Source organism: Prionailurus viverrinus, chromosome B4 (genome assembly GCF_022837055.1).
Source record: "Prionailurus viverrinus isolate Anna chromosome B4, UM_Priviv_1.0, whole genome shotgun sequence".
NCBI classification, from domain to species: domain Eukaryota; kingdom Metazoa; phylum Chordata; class Mammalia; order Carnivora; family Felidae; genus Prionailurus; species Prionailurus viverrinus.
In genome coordinates this window covers 100,744,619-100,766,476 of record NC_062567.1, presented here as the reverse complement: position 1 = coordinate 100,766,476, position 21,858 = coordinate 100,744,619, and the positions used below count along the sequence as shown (strand labels likewise).

At 36.1% G+C, this 21,858-nt stretch overlaps 1 protein-coding gene across 3 annotated transcripts in view; it reads right to left on the bottom strand.

The window, feature by feature from the left end:
- The window catches only part of OTOGL (otogelin like), a 140,529-nt gene that overhangs the window by 30,467 nt on the left and 88,204 nt on the right, over window positions 1-21,858 (bottom strand). For all 3 annotated transcript variants that reach the window (XM_047866501.1, XM_047866502.1, XM_047866503.1), the window contains exons 32-42: window positions 20,076-20,243; window positions 17,635-17,913; window positions 15,586-15,703; window positions 10,667-10,746; window positions 10,317-10,358; window positions 6,680-6,753; window positions 3,520-3,697; window positions 2,855-2,997; window positions 2,588-2,611; window positions 2,400-2,492; window positions 248-437 (exon numbers count right to left, since the gene is read on the bottom strand). In XM_047866501.1, coding sequence (XP_047722457.1) covers window positions 248-437; window positions 2,400-2,492; window positions 2,588-2,611; window positions 2,855-2,997; window positions 3,520-3,697; window positions 6,680-6,753; window positions 10,317-10,358; window positions 10,667-10,746; window positions 15,586-15,703; window positions 17,635-17,913; window positions 20,076-20,243 — 1,389 coding nt within the window. The remainder of the gene's footprint in view (window positions 1-247; window positions 438-2,399; window positions 2,493-2,587; window positions 2,612-2,854; window positions 2,998-3,519; window positions 3,698-6,679; window positions 6,754-10,316; window positions 10,359-10,666; window positions 10,747-15,585; window positions 15,704-17,634; window positions 17,914-20,075; window positions 20,244-21,858) is intronic.

Genomic DNA, 21,858 nt, shown 5'->3' with positions numbered 1-21,858 from the left:
AGTAGGAATACAAACAGTATTACAGTAGTAGTAAACATACATTTCCAAAAAATATGCAAACTGAACTGTTATTTCTTGCTTCTTAGACCATTTTTTTTTAAAGCTACTGCTTTCTTTAGTATTCACGTGAGCCACTGAAAGTTAACACCACACCTCGAATATAAAAAGTGGGGCATCAGGGGCCAAAATGGTAAATGTGGACAGGAAAACAATTAGAAGACATTGAGATTTGAAAAGCAATGCTTACCACAGAGTCCTTCTGTATAAGATGACAAGTTAAATCGAAAGCCAAAATGAATGTCTATGATCCCTGTAAGGTGAGCCCACTTTACGATTAGTCCAGCTGGAGTCGTAATCACATACATGGTACCAGAATCTTCTATGGACAGTTCTTGATTTGAAAAGGGCAGAGGTACTACAATAGAATCCACTTCTACCTAAAATAAGAAATTTTACATCTGTTAGAAAACTGTTTATGTTTACATATACACCCATTACAAGTAGGAGAATCAGATGACTCCATTTCTTCTTGTTGAATATAAACTATTTCCTAAGTTTTTAAAAATTTATCTCCCTGCTGATGCCACAGCTTCAAATAACTTCTAAGCTCATTTATTATTCCTTTGTTGTATCCTGCTATATTCAGTATTTGTTCTAACCCTTCTGCCCCCTATATTCTTCAAAACTAACTTTCTTCTATGTTAAGTATGCTTTTCTGTCTGTTTCCCTCAGTATATGTTGATTACACCATTATCTGCTAAAATGAACTTATGATGCTGAAGTTATTTTCAGGATGTTTTCTTTAATCTGGGTCCTTTCTTTGCTCTTCTAAATCAGTGTTTAACTATAATGTTCCTAACAATCATCTGTCACGCTTGGTAAAGATTAAGATTCCCAGCAATTCTATTTCCTAGGTTTGGATGGGATTCTAGACTCTGTATTTGTAACGTGTACTCTTGGTAATACAAATGTAGGCAATCTGAGGATTATATTTAGAAATCCACTGTTATAAATGATGGCAAAGACATGGAACCAGAAATAAATTTGTCAGTCATGTCTCCCCACCAACCAGTTTCTTATTTTTATATCTTCCTCATACTGCCACCTGCAGGCTGAAATGTCCTTACTCCTGCCTGGTTAATTTCTGCTCTTGGTTTAAGACTTCTCTCAGGTGTCACCTCCTCCAAAAATACCTATTTGACCTTTCTGTAAACTGCATTAAGAGATCTGTTTTGGCAATATATTAGTCATACTCTATATACCTCCTGTTGGTTTATAATTGGCAGACAGTTACATTTAGGCACCTCACATACAGCTACAAATTACTTAATACCAGGACCTGTGTTGTCTTATCACATAAACTCTCACTAAATAATTCTTAAATAATTAGCTTTTAACTGAATACATGACCAGCGAGGTAAAAAATAAGCCCTTTGGCCCAAATGCTCATAATAATAGCACTGACCAGATTTGAGTTTAAATTTATTTCTCATCCACTTCCTGTTAATATATCAACCTGATCAAATCAAAAGTATATACAAATGCTATCATCCAAAAAATTACCCCATTCATATATTTTGCTTTACCTAAAATTAAAGTTTCTAACACTGTACTATATTTTAGTTTCATTTTAATATTTTTTCTAGTCGAGAATGTTTGGCCTGTGGTTAAAAAAACCAAAAAACAAATTCTTTCTAGAAGGTATATAATATCTCAGCCACTTTAGCAAAATCTTACACAATATTTTCTTACATATTTGAAAGAAACATATAAGTAAAGTATCCAGCTTATAGCTCATCCCTCTCCAGTAAATATATATTCCTTGGGATAAAGGTTTTTCCTGTAAAATCAAAGGGTTTTTTCCCAATTTCCCAATACCTCCCCCTTCTTCAGTTTGGTTCAATAGCCAAATATTTCTTCATTTTTTTTTTACTTTAGCTATCACATATTCATTGAAAAATGAACATCATCAGCACTTCAAAACTATTTTTCTCTCAGTGGTCTTCATTCTGGTGTTCTTAGCTACTCCTTTTTTCAACCCTGTGATCTCTCTTTTTCACATCAGTTCCACTTTATCTAATGGAAAACACTAATGTTAACTGACACTAAGAAACTTGGGCCCTCACATTTCCAAGAGGGCTTTCATGGATTTTACACAGCCATTACAGTTAACCTCACAAGGGGAGACATATTTGCAACAGTTGGCACATCTTGGAAGGAGAAATACAATACTAAGAAACACATTTTTTTTTTACTTTCCATGAAAAGAATGATTAAACACAATAGCAACGAAACTCTGCTGAAATGTTTAATTTCCCCTGGTTTGGGAAGGAATCATGTTTAATATAATTTCTTCATTTTCTCTAATGTGAGGATATCTTTCAACTTTGTGTTCTTACCTTTCTTGTTGCCCGATTAACAAGTATTTTATGTATTGATGTGGTCAAATTTAACTTCTTAAAACAAAGTCCATACGTTCTTCCAGAGGATGCCTTAATTTGAAAAAAAAATATTAAAAGTTTATGGAGTTAAACATAATGTTGGCAATAAAGAGAAGGAGTTTATGAAACACTTTGCAAATACTCACTAGCTTTTTAAATGAATTTCCATTCTGAAAAAAAAAAGTAAAAAAACACTTAAAAATCTATTACTTGACTTTTAAAAACATTATGTGAATTAATTTTACGTGCCTCTAAATATAGTCACATGTAACATTTTCTTTTTTGTTTTAAGTGCTAAAAGATGTATCTCAGTGAGTTATTGAGCCCCTTCTCACTTTAGGAATATCTAATATTGCTGTGTACATTAGCTATGGGTTTATGAAGAAATGACACAAGAATGGATTATGACCTACCTGATTCACAGAACACTTTTCAATGTGAACAACAATAATCTCTCCAGGAATTCTTAACAAGATGTAAGAAGCCATACTATATAAGGCTGCATTGTTTCCATCAAATGTAATAATACTCAGTTCTGACAACATGGAACACCGACCTAAGAAAAATGGTAGAGAGTGGGTTTGGTCTGTTAACTAATTATTTGTATTTGTAGTCATGACCACTCTTTAAAAAAAAAAAGAAAAAAGAAAACTTTTAAATTAGCATTATTATGTTTGACAAAAAGCAACTCTAAAAGTTACACATTGGGAAACAAAATTGTAAATGAAATGGACAAAGTTCAGCAATCACTTTGGCTTGATGAGTGAGGTGATCAGTTCAAAAAAAATAACAATCTTCTCCTGACTGGAAATTGACTGTCATGTAAGAAATGCAAACTTACAGGGCACCTGGGTGGCTCAGTCGGTTAAGTGTCTGACTCTTGTTTCAGCTCAGGTCATGCTCTCATGGTTCCCAGGTTCAAATCCCACATCAGGCTTCACGCTGACAGTGTGGAGCCTGCTTGGGATTCTGCCTCTTCCTCTCTCTCTGCCCCTCCCTTGCATGCTCTCTCTTACTCTCTCTCAAAATAAATAAGTAAATTTAAAATTTAAAAATAAATAAATAAATGCAAACTTACAAGGACATTCCCACTCAGGGCAGCAGATATCGCTGTTCACTTGAACGGGCCTTCCCCGGAAACCACAGTCAGGCATTTCCAAGTCCTTCGGGCAATTAAGAGACCAGTTGTATAACTGCCATTCCATATTAAGGCATATATATTGGCTACAATTATAAACAGGATCAAATTGTTGAGGCTGTTAACAAAAAAGAAAATTAGTTTTCTTTTTTCTATTTTCAACTAATGTTTTCAAATAACTTTTAAATTCCCCTTTCACCCTGCCCATAGTGTACATTTTCTAAATATGAAAGCTTTTGAAAGATGAACAATTAGAATTTCACTACAATTTCTGTTGATGTATTCTCTCCAAAATATTAGGTTTGGACTTAATTTAAGCTTTACCTTAATATTTATTTGATATCAGAATTGCCCATATACTCAGACATCTGAGCAAATTGAAGTCTTATATTGTCTTGATTGTTTTTGCAAACAGACCTATACAGTAGAGGTTAAGGTTTCATATGTCCTGTAAAGCTAGTATGTCATTATAACTTCTGTTAATGTCAATTAAAAAAAAATACTACTTAATACTATAAATATTTCATTAAAAATTCACATGTGAAATCAGTCTAAAAGCCCCTGGACAAAACCATTATAAATTATTTTATATATATATAGCTTACCGACTTCCAGATAAACAAATACAAAATAAATCCGTGGTAGATTTTTTAAAGTTTACGAATTTTATTGTATTTAAATTATGGTAATAATTATAGCAGTGATCAAACACTTATATCACTTATTATGTTTAAGACATTTTTCTAATTAACCCATTTCATTCCCACAAAACAACCCTCTGAGGTAGGTACTACTATTTTTTTCCTGTTTTATAGATGAGGAACTCAGGAGGGTGAAGGTCAAAGTAACTTGCCCAAGATCACATAGCTAGTAGGTGGTATAGTCAGAATTTAAGTTCAGGGATTGTTACTCTGGCATCTGTGATCTTGACCACTACTCTATACTGCATCTCAATGGATAGGGAAGAAAACTTAACAACTATTTAGCATCTATTATATGTCATGCACTAATAGTAGCTTCTTTCATTTGCTTCTCCCTAAATTTTTGAGCCAGTTTCTATCATCCCAATATTATACATGATCAAAAACAAGGATAAGAGAGGTTAAGTGCTTTTCTAACTAGTAAGACTATTAAGTGACCACTTCTAAATTTAAGAGCCAAGGGGAGGCAAATAATCAAGTCCAACTTTCCAAAATTTTCTGTGTGCAATTGTATCAATTCCCAGTATTGACCCTGATTTCCACTTCACCAGGAAAATGAAAATATTTAGACAAAACCAAAGCCCCTACAACATCTAAATTGCCTGAAAGAATGTAAACCTTCCATTCTACTGAAACTATTTTTAACAAGGTCACCAATGAACTTTACTTTGCTAAATCCAATGATCAATTTTTAGACCTCATCTTACTGACCTATTAACATATTTAGGATAGCTTATTACTCCATCTTCCTTATTGTTTTCTTTCCTTAGCTTCTAGACCAATTAGGATCTCCTCCATTTTCTCCTCTTTCACTAGTTAATACCCTTTAGTCGTTTGCCATCATTTCTTCCTCCTTCCTCTCTTCTCTATCTGCACACACACCTTTTGTGATTTCATCCCATCACTGAGTATTTCAAAATTTAATTCAGCTTGACCTCTGCTCTAAGCTCTATTTACGTCTACCAGGTCTGTACATCTGTAGGTTTTTGATGTCTAAGAGCAATCTCAGTCTTTACATGGCAAACCTGAACTCTTAGTTACACCCATCCCAGACCTTCACTTCCAACAATTTCCCCATCCTGATTAACGCCAACTTTATCCTTTAATTGCTCAAAGCAAAGATCTTAAAATCCTTGATGCCTCTGTTTCACTCACACTCCATGTCTAATCTTTTAGAAAATTCTGTGATCTTTGTATTCAAAACACATCCTGAACCCAGTTATTTGTCACCATTCCCACTGCTGTCACATGGTCCATGCCACCATCATCTCTGCCTCAATTCCTGCAGTAGCTTCCTAACCTGTTCTGTTGTCTCTTTGCACCATACTCCCAACAGGTAAAATGATCCCAAAACAAATCAGATCGTGTAATTTCTCTGCTCAAAAATACCCAGTGTCTTCCTGTGTCTTTTAAAATAAAAACCACAGTTTTTATAATCATCTACAAGACTTTACATAATATTATTTATTTCTTTTCTTAGTGCTGACTTACATAATGGCCTCATTATTATTTTAATATGGCAGGTACATTTTTACCTCTGGGCCTTTGTACATGATCCTGGAACTTTGTTTCCTGGTGTTCCAGACTACATACACTGCCCTGTTTCTTGGCATGGTTTAGTACCTGAACTTCTCCAGATCTTTTACTCTACAGTACCTTATCAATGAGGATTTTCTAACCATGTCATTGAAAAGAGATTTTTTTTTTCTGAGAGCCTCTTCCAACATTTTATATAACGTAGTAACTTATTTTGCTTATTGGCTATCTTAGAACCTCCAGTGGAATATAAACTCCACAAACGCATGGATGTTTGCTTGCTTTTACGTTGTTTTATCTATGGTACTTCAATAGCACCTGGCCAAAAACAGCGCTAAATAAATATTGGTGGAATAAACAGTTGGTTTATCAAACAGGTGGCACATTTGAAGAAGATAACTAACTGCTCAAGTCTCGGCCAAGACAATTTACAAGCTCTGGAGTCCAATGACCTGATCTTTTTTGGCTTGCCAATGTATCTTTGTTATCTGCCACAGTGGCTGGCATATAATTGCTGCTTAATAAATATTTTTGAATGCCTGAAGCCCACGCTAGATAAGTCTTTATTAAAGGATAATACTTAAGACTTCATTTGAATTTTGTTTTTCTTAGTGTGACCAGAATCTTACTAATTAATAAGACATATCTAAATCAGTTAAGAAAATACAGTGTGTTCATGCCTCAGAGAGGGCACACACACACAAATTTCCTAAAATGTAACGCATATTTCTTAGCATCTTTTGACAAAGATAGATTAGAGAGCATAGCAAAAGAAGTTTAATAGCATCTGGATAGTGATACAGAAACTTGAATAGAAACTATCAGGAAAAGACAAATAGCTGGAATAGATTACCCAGTCATACCTCACATTCCAAACCTGGCGTTGGTGTTAACATATCAAATACAGTGAAGTCTGATGGAGTAATCATTTCTGGACCTGTTAGGAATGAAGATATCCTTTCCATTAGTGAAATGGAAGCCATCAAGTATGGAATTTACATGTAGTAGAAACTGCTAAAAAAATTTCATAAAGACTTTCCTTTATTCCTCACAAGAACTCTGTAAAGTAGATAACAATACCATTATCATTTCACAGATACGGAAACTATCTGTATAGACAGGTAAACAGGTATAGACTACCTATATAGACAGGTAAGCTAGTAAGTGTCAGGGGCAGAATTCAAACTAGAGAATTCTTATTCCAGAGCTCTGGCTTTTCATCACCATTCTATAAACATCTTCACTGTTTTCACAGCTTCAACACAATTGTTTGAATAAGTAAAACTATCAGTGACATCACTAAAGACTGCTCAGGAGTTAGAAATTTTGTTGCCTTTAAAAAGTAAGTAGCGGGGCGCCTGGGTGGCACAGTCGGTTAAGCGTCCGACTTCAGCCAGGTCACGATCTCACGGTCCGGGAGTTCGAGCCCCGCGTCAGGCTCTGGGCTGATGGCTCAGAGCCTGGAGCCTGTTTCCGATTCTGTGTCTCCCTCTCTCTCTGCCCCTCCCCCGTTCATGCTCTGTCTCTCTCTGTCCCCAAAATAAATAAACGTTGAAAAAAAAATTTTTTTTTAAATAAAAAGTAAGTAGCGAAGCTGATTCATTTCCCTCAGTGAATATCTAGAATGTATTTCTTGCAAGCAGAATCCACAGTGCTGTGAACCACATGTGGACCACCATTGGTGGGTGCAGTAAAGGAGTGATTGGTGGAAAGTGAAGATATGATTAGTAAACACATTTGTAAGTCACCTTCAAAAGCTTTTTGTAAGAACTAAAGTTATCTCTAAACTATTCAAAGCTGGAAGGACCACAGAATAGCCAAAATAGATGGTTGAAATTTTGTCTAGCTATAATTAATGTTCATTAGTGATATTGTCTAACAATGACTGTATTCATTTCATATTGCTGCTGTAACAAGTTATTACAAATTCAGTGGTTTAACATGTCACCAATTTATTATCTTGTGGTCCTGAAAGTCAGAAGTCTTAAAGTCAAGGTACCATGAAGGGCTGCATTCCTTCTAGAGGCTCCCAGGAAGAATCTGTTTCCTTGCTTTTTCTGCCTCTTTGAATCACCTGCATACCTTGGCTTGTGGTCCCTTTCTTCATCTTCAAAGTCATAGCATAATATCTTCAAATGTCTCTCACTTTCCCCCTCTACTCTGATTCTGTCATCAGAATCACCTTCTCTGACTCTGACCCCCCCCCCCCCACCGCCACTTTCTTATCAGGACCCTTGTTATTACATTGGGCCCGTATGGATAATCCAGGATAATTTCCCCATCTCAAGTTCCTTAACTTAATCACACCTGCAAGTCCCTCTGCAAGTCCCTCTGTAAGGTCATATTCACAAATTCTTGGGATTAAGTTGGGAACATATTTGGAGGGCCATTATTCAGTCTACCACAATGATGTAAGAAAAAACTTACATTTTAGTTAAATAAATTCTCTAAATAATCTTAATTTTGTGCTCATTTTACAGTTTCTAATTTGCAGAATAAAGGAGGACAAAAAATCCTATCCCTTGGTCCTATAAGTAGTGATCATGATATACAGATGTTGTATCTTCTAGAGGATATGAAACAATACAGACTTAAATATTTTTATCCTTTTTAAAAAAGTTTTTAATATTTATTTATATCTGAAGGAGAGACAGATGGAGTGCAGGTGGGGAGGGGCAGAGAGAGAGAGAGCCACAGAATCCAAAGCAGGATCTAGGCTCCAATATGTCAGCACAGAGCCCGACACAGGGCTTGAACTCACAAATCATGAGATCATGACCTGAGCCAAGTCGGATGCCCAACTGACTGAGCCACCCAGGCACCCCTTAAATATTTTTTTTAAATTTTTTTTAACGTTTATTTATTTTTGAGACAGACAGAGAGAGACAGAGCATGAACAGGGGAGGGGCAGAGAGAGAGGGAGACACAGAATCCGAAACAGGCTCCAGGCTCTGAGCTGTCAGCACAGAGCCCGACGCGGGGCTCGAACTCACGGACCGTGAGATCATGACCTGAGCCGAAGTCGGACGCTTAACTGACGGAGCCACCCAGGCGCCCCACCCCTTAAATATTTTTATTCTTATTACCATAAACTTTTAAACAATAGGAGAGGATGGGGCGCCTGGGTGGCTCAGTCGGTTGGGCAACCGACTTCAGCTCAGGTCATGATCTCACGGTCCGTGAGTTCGAGCCCCGCATCGGGCTCTGTGCTGACAGCTCAGAGCCTGGAGCCTGTTTCCGATTCTGTGTCTCCCTCTCTCTCTGACCCTCCCCCGTTCATGCTCTGTCCCTCTCTGTCTCAAAAAAATAAATAAATGTAAAAAAAAATTTTTTTTTAAATAATAAACAATAGGAGAGGAAACAAAATTCTAGTCCAAAACAAGCACAGTCATGGAATATTCTAATGACTTAACAGGACTAAATGTATGCAAAGTGCTTAGTCCGGTGCCTGGCATGTACTAAGAACTCAATATACAGAAGCTAATAAAAATAGTGGTAATAGTGATAGTTAGAAGGAGGTTTATGTATGTCAACTATAATTCAGTTTTTAAAATTTTGTTTATTTAAATGGTTGGTTCAGAATATTTTTATTTTAAAAATCTCTAGGAGCACCTGGGTGGCTCAGTTGGTTAGGTGTCTGATTTTGGCTCAAGTCATGGTCTCAGGGTTCATGCTGTCAGCACAGAGCCTGCTTCAGATCCTGTGTGTGTCTCTCTCTGTCCCTCCCCCACGTGCATGTGCACATGTTCTCTCTTTCTCTCAAAAATAAATGAACATTAAAACGATAAATAAAATAAAAAATAAAAACTCTCTTAGAATGGACTATGAAATCCATAACTCCTACATAAATTCAGAACTTCCTACTTGCCTTTTTTAGCAGATAATTTAATTAGCAATACAATTAAACAATGATAATATAACCAAAAAAAGAAGAAATATCTGAACTTTTCTAACGTGTAACCTCAGGAAAAATAATACATTAAGTTTGTCAAGCCTTAGTGTGAGTAGAATTATCAAACCCTTTCCTAAGCCAAGTTTCATAGAGAGGGAGAAGAGTGAGGTATGAGCCAGACTGCCTACTGCAGAGGCCGGGACAGAACACAAGAACGGAAATGGAAATGCCAAAGGATGACTTCATTTGCATTAACATCTCTTCAGAGTCAACTTAATCACTGTGAAAATTTAAGCAAGATTTAGTGAAACCCAAATTCTAGGTTTAAAATGTGAGAGAAGTCCTTGTTATCTATACGAACTGAAATGGAAGAGGTGAACCGAAGGAAGAAGCCATTCAGACAACCTGGCGTGCTGAACCAGTAAAGGCTGTGTAACAAAACAAAGTGAATGCTGGGTTTTCTGGTCAATGGGATAGTACTGATGTCAGCAGCTATTATAAGTGCGCCAAGACTTAAATTACATAAGTCTAATTTTAAGATCTCAAATTGTAACATAAGTCTAATTTAAGATCTCAAAGAGCTGTAAATATGGGTAGAGATGTCTTACCTGGAGGCATTAATGCTGGTTCTGTGGGAATCAGAGGGATGCCTACAAAAAACACAAAGATACTCTTCCTTAATCTGTTTCACTTAAAATAAACCCATGTATACTTCCTATAAGGATCTTCAGGCTCAAGGAAAGTGTTTTGGAAGAGAGAGAGCACAGGAAGGATTTTAGAGGGAAGATTCACATGTTTTAGGAAAGCAAATAGAAACAAAAAATTGTGGAAGGGATATTGAAGAAGAATCTTACAGAAGTTGTCTAAAATTTCTGTTTACAATCACTTGCTATCAATAGAGAAAAGAATATTCAAGTGTTTCATTTTTCAGAATAAATTAGGTAAGGTTCATACTTACAGTCTCCTGGATAAACACATTTGAAGGTGACCTCATCAAGGATCATATTTTTAGGGCAATAGGGCAAGCATCCTTCAACTCTTTACATGAAAAAAAAATTAAAGTGAAAAAAGTTTAAAATATTAAAAAAATACTGCATTTAATATACGCAACTAAGACATATATTTCCTGAAAGTTTTCTATTCTTCTCATCAAGCACTAAGGAGTGTTTGATTTGCCACCATTCCATCATACTTCATTTTATGAAATCCCATTCCCTAGGGGATGATAAAGGGATGTCTTTCATGATTAATGAAGAATTTGAACACAGAATTTTCAAAACATATACTTATGTTTGGAACACACTAAAGCCAATGTCTATAAATCACTGAAAATGAAGAAGAATCATTTATTATGATTTTAATCTACATTTGTTGTACTTTCCACTCCTAAATTCCCCCAAATCCCAGAAGACAGACATGCATTTTAAATATCCTCACCTTAAGAACAATAGTAAAACAAAAGAGACACTTCAGTGGCTCTCTCTGCCTATTTTTAAGCCCTCAATTCATTGAAAAGATATTAGGAATCACTGCCTGGAAGGGACAGAGGTAGAACATGGTTGTGATTCTTTGCGAACAGGGAAGGGGAGGGGCAGAAGCTGTAGTTCTCAAGAGCACAAATGTTTGGCAGTGTCCTGGGAGGATATGGTTGTATATGAGCCTATGGAGATTGGATTTCAACTTCCAGAACATCTGATTTTTGTAAGGATCTCTCCTTCTTGTACATGGCACCAGAGCAAAGCAAGAGTGCCATATTTGTGGCACCCGGGTGGCTCAGTTGGTTAAGTGTCCAACTCTTGATTTCAGCTCAGGCAAAACTGTGATCTCAAAGTTCGGTATCTGGGATTGAGTCCCATGTCAGGCTCAGTACTGACAGCAAAGAGCCTGCTTAGGATTCTCTGTCTCCTTCTCTCTCTACCCCTTCCTCCCACCCTCACTCTCTCTCTCTCTCGCTCTCTCAAAATAAATAAATAAGGTTAAAAAAAAAAAGAGTCCCAAATTTAAAGAAGCTATGGATGCCTTGGACATCATGGCCAAAGACAAGAAGGACCATCTGGAATGCTTTTTATCTAATGGAATGAAGCCAATATAATAAGTGAGGTCACATTTTCCTTCTTGTCCAATTGAGGCTCAGAGTCCAATGTATTCTGATTCAAAGAAAATAAATGTAATCTTTTGTGTACAATCAGTTATTTCACTCATACTAGAGAGGATTAATGCAAACATTTTTATAAAAAGCCTTGCCTACCTGCTTCTCAAATACACTAGGAGGTAGTAATAATATTGTAAATAATTTTAGACATTTCCAACTGCCACCTCTGTAAAGAATTTGATTTAAAAATACTCAAGGACTCTTTCCAATTCAAGATGAAAATGAACTTGGTACTAGGGGTAGGTATTGCCACCAGAGGACACTAATTCATGGAAGAAAATCCAGGCAACACTTTAAAAAACAAGAAAAGCTAATTTCTTGTTTAACATGAGACACATTTAGCCGTCTCTTAGATATCTCCCTCACAGATGATTTTTTTACATAAACAGTTTGGCTTATGTGACCAATTGTTTATTTCATAAAGTAGACTTGAATAATAAAACTTTAAGTGGTATACAATGTTCTTACTCTACTCTAAACTTTGTCAAACAAAAAATAAAAATTAAAGTTACTATATCGCTGAAGAGACTAGGACCAGTTGGTTATCATTAAGTTAAATAAACATCAATTTTGCGTAACTCAATTACTTTGCAATTGTTTTCTGCAAGTCAAAACCACAGCCACTTTCTTAAAATATTTTGCAAAACTCAGTAGCTTATTCCTTTAAAATGTCTTCATGGCTGCACATGGAGCCACACACATTTTGTCACACAACTGATAATCTATTCAACTTCTGACTGATAAATTAATGCCTCAGATGCAGACCAGTTCTTGTAATAGGTATATTACATAACAGAAATAACTGTATTTACATATGGGCTCTATGGTATGCTAGTTGGCATCTTTTCTCATAGAAGTTCTCATTTCCACTAGATATTTTTATTTTTAACACTTGCTATGTGCCAGAAAACTGCAATTATCTAGAACAAGGGTGGTGGTTCTGTGGGGGACTTGGCGGAGGGGTGCAGAGCTTTGTTAAATCCCCAGCTCAGTATTTGAATCTCCCTTCAGGGCTGCAAATACAAGGAGGAACAATAATTAGGCACCTTGGTGCAGGGCAAAGGGAAGAGTTGAAAGAAGAAAGAGATGGCAATAGAGACAAGAAACAGGTTGGCCACAGTGGCTCAGTCAGTTGAGTGCTGACTTTGACCCTGGTCATGATCTCATGCTTCTTGGGTTCGAGCCTCACGTTTGGCTCTGTGCTGATAGCTCAGAGCCTGGAGCCTGCTTCGGATTCTGTGTCTCCCTCTCTCTCTGTCCCTCCTGCTCATATTCTGTATCTCTCTTTCCCTCAAAATTAAACATATTTTTAAAAAGAAAAGGAAAAAAAAGAAAGAAACAGCTTGGCCAGGGCAAAGGTTTATCCTGAGCCTCTTCTCTGTATCCTAACTATAACAAAAGAGAAGGTTTGGAATAGCTATAGACCAAACTAAGGAAGCATTGAGGATCTGGGTTCAACCACCTAGTAGATTGGTCATACCACAAGAAGTAATAAAGTAGCCAAATGCCACTTCAAAATATAGCCCATTTCCTCCTGAGCCAGGCTGGTCGTGCTCTCCGATCTTTCTTCCTTCCTTCCTTGCCTATGAGCTCCTCACTATGGAGCCCCTGTTGTTTGCCTTCCTCCTGATGACTACTGGAAGAGGCAGGAAATAGGCTGTGAACAGGAGAGGTCCAAGTGAATGCTGAAGATGTCTCCTTTCCAGAAAGAATTGGCTGTTCTTATTTTTAAGAAAGTAAATAGAAATGCTTCCTTCCCTTCTCTCTGCTCCCATTGCACATCATATCCAGGAGAGGTTCAAAACCCTGCCCACTGCCTACAGACTGTGTGATGTAGTGCAAAATGTGTCACCTCTCTGCGCCTCTGTAGGGTTTTTCCCTGGAAAAGGGATTCCCTGGAAAAGAGATTACCCATTTCACAGCACTCAGCACAGTGTGAGTAACACTATAAAGACCACAATGTGCTAATTGTTGTCCTCATTATTGCTTTGGCCCTCTTTCCACTGTATTGTCATTATCAGCTTTTGTTTCTGTCTTCTTCCTAAAGGCTGTGAAATCCTTGAAAGAGACGCTGTGTCTGAAGGAAACAATAAACAAAACTGAAAGGCAACCAATGGAATGGGAAAGATATTTGCAAACGACATATCAGATAAAGGGTGGTATCCAAAATCTATGAAGAACTTATCAAATTTAACACCCGAGAAACAAATAATCCAGTGAAAAAATGGGCAAAAGACATGAATAGACACTTTTCCAAAGAAGACATCCAGATGGCAAACAGACACATGAAAAAATGCTTAACATCAGTCATCATCAGGGATATACAAATCAAAACCACAATGAGATGTCACCTCACAACTGTCAGAATGGCTAACATTAACAACTCAGGAAACAACAGATGTTGGCAGGGATGCAGAGAAAGCGGATCTCTTCTGCACTGCTGGTAGGAATGCAAACTGGTGTAGCCATTCTGGAAATATGGTGGTTCCTCAAAAAATTAAGAATAGAGCTACCCTATGACCTAGCAATTGCACTACTAGGTATTTATCTAAGGGATACAGGTATGCTGTTTCAAAGGGGCACATGCACCCCAATGTTTATATTAGCACTATCAACAATAACCAAAGTATGGAAAGAGCCCAAATGTCCACTGATGGATGAATGGACAAAGAAGATGTGGTATATATACATATATATACAATGGAGTATTACTCATCAATCAAAAAGAAATCTTGCCATTTGAACTACATGGATGGAACTAGAGAGTATTATGTTAAGTGAAATTATTCAGTCATAGAAAGATATTAAATCCAACAGTATAACCCACAGCCCTAAGTTCAAAATATGTTCAGAATCTTTACATTTTTCATAGCTTCCAGGACTACCAACCTAGTGAAATCCCCTTCATACCTTGTCAGAATTACTGACCAGTTCTGCCCTTGTCCTTCCCTTCCTCAACAGTCACTGCAACAGCCAAGAAGACTTCTTAAACATAAATCAGATCATGTCACTTCTCTGTTAAAAATATACCAGGGTATTGCTCAGAGAAAAAGACAGAGTACTCACAATGGGCCACAGGCCCTGTAAGATTTTCACACCACTATGATTCTCTGGTTTCATCTCCTACCTCTCTCAACTTTGTTCACTGTGCTCCAACTAACTGACTTCTTTGTTTATATTTAAATAAACCAAACAAATTCCTACCCCAGGACTTTGCACTGTTCTCAGATTGAAAGACTCTTTCCCCAGGCATCCACATGGCCAGTTCCCTTACTTTCTTTATATCTCTGACCACACACTACCTTGTTCATCTGTTTTTCCATGAGCACCCTATGTAAATTAGCAAAGATACACATATGCCTTATGCTCCCTATCTCCCTTACTTTCCTTTATTTCTCTTCATAACACATATCTCCATCTAACAATGTATTATACTACATATTTATATTTTTGTTTGTTTATTCTCTGCCTTAACCCGACAAAATGTAAGCTGCATGAGGGCAGGTACTTTGTCTGCTTTGTTCAGTACTATTCCACAACAGCTAGATTTCCTGGCACATAGCACAACCTCAATAACTATTGCTTGAATAAAATGAAATGAATTCCTTAATAATTATAGAACATGCACAAATTATTCTTGAGAATTTTTTTGATCTAAAAAATGGGTTGAGATAAGAATCTGCTAATGCTGGAATTTTCTCATTTAATGGTTACTCATGACTTACGGTGGAAGAAATTTACACGCTTGTGCTTCAGGGTCACTACATGTTTTAAAACAGGGAGTGGCACAAGGTTCATATCTCCATTCACACATCCTCCTGTAGGGCACTGCTGCCTGGATTTCTGGGGAAAAATAAAGTTTAGATTGTAAATATTTTAATGTACATCTTAAAAAATAATGATTTATGATAACAACCCTTCTGGGTTTGACCCCTCCTTGACCATAATGCTCTAGAAAATGCAGGACAAGTGAAAAAGGCATTACAATTGTTTGGTGATCAAAGTGTTTCATGGTTATGTCGAATATCTAAATGTTAGTCTACTTTCCAAAGATTTGAAAAATCCAGGAGTTGGAGAAGGCAGAAAAATTCTGAATCTTTTCCCTTTATATTTAGTGGGTTCTCATTGATCTATATATCATAATAATACCAAAACTTGATTGGAATTTTACTTTTTGCAAAGTAATTTTTATATATTATTCTATTTTATCTTTGCAAGCCTGTTGAGTATTATTTTCATTTCACAAATGAAGAAATTGAGACTCAGCAGGACCAAATGTCCTACCAAGTTAGGAAAACAGCAAGATCAAAGATGTGTTTCCCGATATCAAAACTAAGGAGAGCATTCCACCTTTGTTCCTCTTGTAGAACTTAGAGAATTGCCTTGTACATGGTAAATATTATCTGATGACAAAAATAAATGAATGGATTTTAATAATACATGCTTACAGTTATAAAATCTCCCTTGATTAAAGAGTTTTCTCTTGCAAATTACTAGTACTCTTCCCTTCCCACATCACAGAATAGTCTGTAAGTAGCAGTCCAAAAGTAACTCTGAAGACGAGCGCTCCATAAAGGAGAAAGTTCAGGATAGAGGCTATGTTTCTCAAATTCTGGGTACAGAATGCAATTCCAAAGTACAGGTAGGAAAATAAAACTTTTGGGAAGGCATCTATGCATCTAAAATTTAGAATGGCCATTAGAGCTGGGTCACTAGAATTGTGGATCCTGAGAGAGGATTGGTTCCAAGACTAGAGTAGATTCCTAGAGTTTCCTGGTTTTAGGAAGCCCACAAAAATCATTTTCTGAGATTCTGATGATGCCATTGGCAGTAGTTGGTCCAAAACTCAGGTGGAGCCACTGGGTCTGATTCTAATGGAGTAGATTTCTAGGTTGGAGGGGAAATAGAGGATCAAAATGTTCAACTTTCAAGGAAACTCAAGTAAAAATATGGTATTGATATGTCAGTGACTCTTTTTCCTCATGAGTACAGGAACCCTTTTTAATAGGAAAAAAATTGAAGCTCATCTGAATTTTTAAAATCCAAAGACTATTGAAGTATACAGAAATTTATCCACAACAGAAAAGGCAGGTGAATTAATGAAAGAAACAAAATGTTAAAATGAAACAGTTTGTTTGGGATAGCCAAAGCATATGTCAAGCTCCTAGGTTTTGAAAACAAATCGTGACTTTTAAACATCAGATGAGTCAGTGAAGATTCCTCTCTGCAATTCAGAAAATTCAACGGCTATAAATAGCTATAAAACTTTAAGGATTTCTCGAAATAAAATCAGGCTTCCACTGAACATGAGAAATCTTCCAGAGGTCAGTGGAACCAGATACCCTATTATTCAAAAGACAGAGATAAACATGCCATCTTTATCATTAAGAATCAGGTTATTGAGAAGTTGCCTTCTAGGAAACTAGAGGTAAACCCAAGAGATACAAGTAAGCTCTATTTCCAAAGTTCAGATAGCACTGAAAGTAGTAATTGGAGCCATAATTAAAAGTAACATTATTTAAGGCTGTTGCAAGGAATTTACCAATTAATTTATGTGATATAATAACTCTATAAAGTAGGTTTTATAATTTTCTCCATTCTAATTTCATATAAACTGAAGGACAAAGAGGTTAAGAAACTTACCCAAAGTCATACAATTTTATCTACTTGTACTCCTTTAAAGAAGAATGACTTAAAAAATAAAATTTGATAAACATTTTGCCATAACGTAAACTATCTATGGACTCTCCTTTTGAAGATCTCAGGACCCATACCTTCTATGCTGAAGCTACTTGAATGCTTGAATTCTTCAGAATCATCATATTTTGATGCTTTGACACTAGAATCTGTAAGGACGATGAAAAAGCCTTTCTTGCTATATAACTCAAAAGCACTGTAACCAGGAATCCAGAGCCCCTGATGGTGGAAAAACGTGGCTCTCCGATGAAAGGCCGAATTTGCCTGCCACAGTTCCAAACTAAGACTGTCATCATCGTGGACATAGAGAAAATAGTTTGGCCTCTCAGCAGATTCAAAGGAAACAAGCGCCAATGCTGTAAAACATAGAACAGTGCGTTTGACACCTCACTGGGTTCTCTGAAGAGAGCAGATCATCAACATGAGCATTATAAAATGTATTTATCAACGGGACAAAAACAGAACTGCATAACTGCCATATATAATTAATACCAGTCTCAAAGTTTTCAGAAATGAATTATAAGATCTCTAAAAGGAAAATTAGTATCTTAGAGTAATGAATAACAGTGACAGCTCAAAAAAAAAAATCAGTCTTCAATGAGTTCTATTTTTTAAATAATTTCTCATGTTCTTGGGGGGGTGGGGAAGACATATCAACTTAGGATCCCAGAATGCACAATTTCATACAAGTAATTCAGTGATTAATTGGACATGTATTTGTATTTGCAAGCTTTAACATTTTCAAATGCACAAAATCTATAAATGGCTAAATTGGATGACATAAAAGAAAAGGGAAACAGAACAATTTAGGCATGTCCCTGAATTTCAATATCACTGGGCTCTCAATGGGCAATGTTCTTGCAAGCGATTTTGCTGAATTAAGAAAAACTATTTGTTCAACATTATTGTCTATTTCCCAATAGATGATCAAATGGCTAACAAACAACTACAAAACACTTGAGAAATGTCATCCCTTTTTTGTTATATGCTTTAGAACTTTTCCTTATATTTGTAAAGTCCATGATATAAAAGGGTTTTTGTTTTGTTGTTGTTTTTAAAGTTTATTTATATTTTGAGAGAGAGAGAGAGAGAGAGAGAGTAAGTGGAGTAAGGGCAGAGAGAGAGAACCCCAAGCAAGCTTCTCACTGTCAGCAAGCAGCATGACACAGGTCTTGAAATCAGAACTGTGAGATCATGAACGAAGTCAAAATCAAGAGTCAGACATTTAACCAACTGAGCCACCCAGGTGCCCTGATATAAAAAGGTTTAAAATTGAGATTTTCAGGTTTAATTTCTTAGGCCTTAATTTTTTTAGGTTTTAATTTTTTAGTTTATGTCCATTAGGATTTTTCTATTAAAAACATTATTATAATCATAAAATGAAGAGCTCTCTCAAGTCTAATAGGTGATTCCAAAGGCATTGATTGTATCTTAAAACTTGTAAGTCCCTCTGCTGAGAACTGGGAGATGCAAAAAGGAATAAATGAACTCTGTATCAGAGGAAAAGTATATGACTAACATATAAATTGGAACTGCAGACTGTGATAGGTGTTTTCACAGATTAAAAAGACCTAAGGGAGTTCTTTTTACAAGAAAGAAGCAATTCACTCTAACTAGAAAATCAGAAGATTTCTCAGAATAAATAAAAGTTAGGTTGGATTCATGTAACAAATATTTTCAAAGCTCATACAACACCTCGTGCATGATTCTACATAGGGCTAGTATAACTGATGTAGGCTGAGCATCACCAGATCAGAAAGGGACACTAACCACCAGTTGGAACAAGTGCCAGTGGATATGACCAATAGTGATCTGCATATGCAAAACAGTAAATGTGGGACCAGGTACCAGGACAGACAAGGCCATATAAGGGTAACAGGCTGTCTCAATGACCGTCTAGATTCTGATTTATTTTCCTAGTATTTAATTTCTGTGATCAAATCAAAATTTCAAAAATTTCAATTCAAGTCTGTGATGGCTACTATGAAAATTTAAGTTGTGTTTTATGTAGGACCCAAAATTTAATTAAATAATTGCCATCCTAATACATATGTATGCCAACAGATAAACAAAGAGAAGATTTTATATACAAAAGAGATAGTTGGTTCATGTACAAGTGTCTTATTTTTTATATTTATTTACTTATTTTTGAGAGAGAGAGAGAGAGAGAGAGAGAGAGAGAGAGAGAGAGAATGAGCACATGAGCAGGGGAGTAGCAGAGAGAGGGAGGGACAGAGAGAATCCCAAGCAGGCTCCACTCTGTCAGTGCAGAGCCCAATGTAGGGCTCAATTTCCCAAACTGTGAGATTGTGACCTGAGCCAAAATCAAGAGTCAAACGCTTAACTGACTGAGGCACCCAGGTGCCCTACCAGTGTCTTATTTCATTTTACTTCCTTTAGGACAGCTTAAAAAATGTCATAAACATATTAGATCCCAAATTATTATTTACTGCATGAATAAATGAAAAAATGTAAAGGGAAAATAAAATTCCTATTTTCAATTGGAAATCATACTTACATGACGCCTTCTCTTTAAAAAGGCCTGGAGTGATCATAAAATTAAAAAACAAGTTGCCATGAATACTACCCCTTCGCAAAGAGAAAATGCTTCTACTGGTCATATTGGCCCCCAGAACAAGGCCACTCTGTCCATAATTTGCCAGCATGTATGGTCCTTCTCCAAGCCCTAGTTCAATACAAATAAGAGAATTATAAATTGGCATAGGAGTTACACATTTTAAGCTGTCATTTCAGTGGAATAAATTTTAATAACAAAGAAATACTCCAAAAATATTGTGCATTTAAATATTTATCTTTAATAAAATAACTGAACTTTTTCAAAAATAATTTAATGAATTAGAATATATACATATTTAGATTATGTAATTTAAAAAATATATATACACATGAATGTGCACATGTATATGTGTATGTAAAACAGTGCTGCTTAGAAGATTGGCTTCAGCCTTCTGGATCTCAGTTTTTCTCACCTATATATATGAAGAAGTTTCTCTAGGTAACTTTCCACTCTAATAGCCCACGATTCAAATCAATTCTCAATAAACACAAGCTTATCTCTATTGATGGCCTGGGATTTTGATAGTCTTTTAAAAATCAGCTCTCCCTAATAGGTTGCATTGCATGAAAACAGAATTCACTGACATGCTATACAATGCTTTATTGTGTGGAGAATTACTGATTTTACCAGTGAGGCATATCTACAAAAAAGAAAATAGGATGAAGCTCAACAAAGAAGTCAAAAGTCTTTTTATTTTTATGCTATTGTTTCTCATGCATGTTTTTCTTAAATGGTTACATATGAAGTAGAAAATATTTACTATAGTAAAAAACTTACTAGTGTAGAATCAAATTTGAAACTCAATTAAACTAATTTTTCTGCAAACCTTATCTTATGAAGAGACATATATATAAATAAGTTCACTGATATTAAAACAAAAATATGAGTTAGGTTTTGAGATGATAAGTTCAGTTTACCTTCAATTCAATCTCAATTTCACTTAAGGTTCTTAATATAATTGAAAGACTATGAAGTTTCTTCTGAATCATCAAAATTAAGTTATATAATTACCAGCTGTATACTTTACATAGGCATATGTATATTTTTTATGCTATAGGTTATGCAAAATGTTAATATATATGTGGTGTTATCATAAAAGATCAATCTAGTCACTATTAGTGAATTTAACTTTCCTTCTTTCCTCTAATGTTTATCTCAAGAAAATTTTTCTTCACCCAAGCCCACTCTTAAGATGGAGGGAAAAAAAAGATCTAAAGAAATCTGAGGGCTGGGTTTTTTCCTCTTTCAGGACTGAAGACAAAGTTTGAGGGAAGGGGAAAGATCATTAGATTAGAGGGTCAAAAGTCTCCGAAGCAAAAGGGAGAACAAAAGACAAACTTTCCATCATAAAAACCCAGAGAAGAAACAAGAGACTAGAGATAAGTTATCTTCCAGTGTTGACCCCTCTACTGACTGGAGACACATCACCACAGAGCAGGTAGGGACCCTTACAAGCCATAAGAAAAAGAATTTCATCAGGAATTTGAACATGTTGAGTAGAGTTGGAAACTTGAAGAAAGTTGCCCCCACTAAGATGGGACTGAGCAGATACAGTGGAGAATCTCTCTATGAACCCAGAGCAATGGACTCCTCACTGCTCTTACAAATACATACCATGCACAGTGTTTCTTTATGAGACCAAATCTACAATAACCAAAGAAAACAATATCATTTTTTAAGTTTACTTATTTTGACAGAGAGAGAGAGAGAGCGAGAGAGAGAG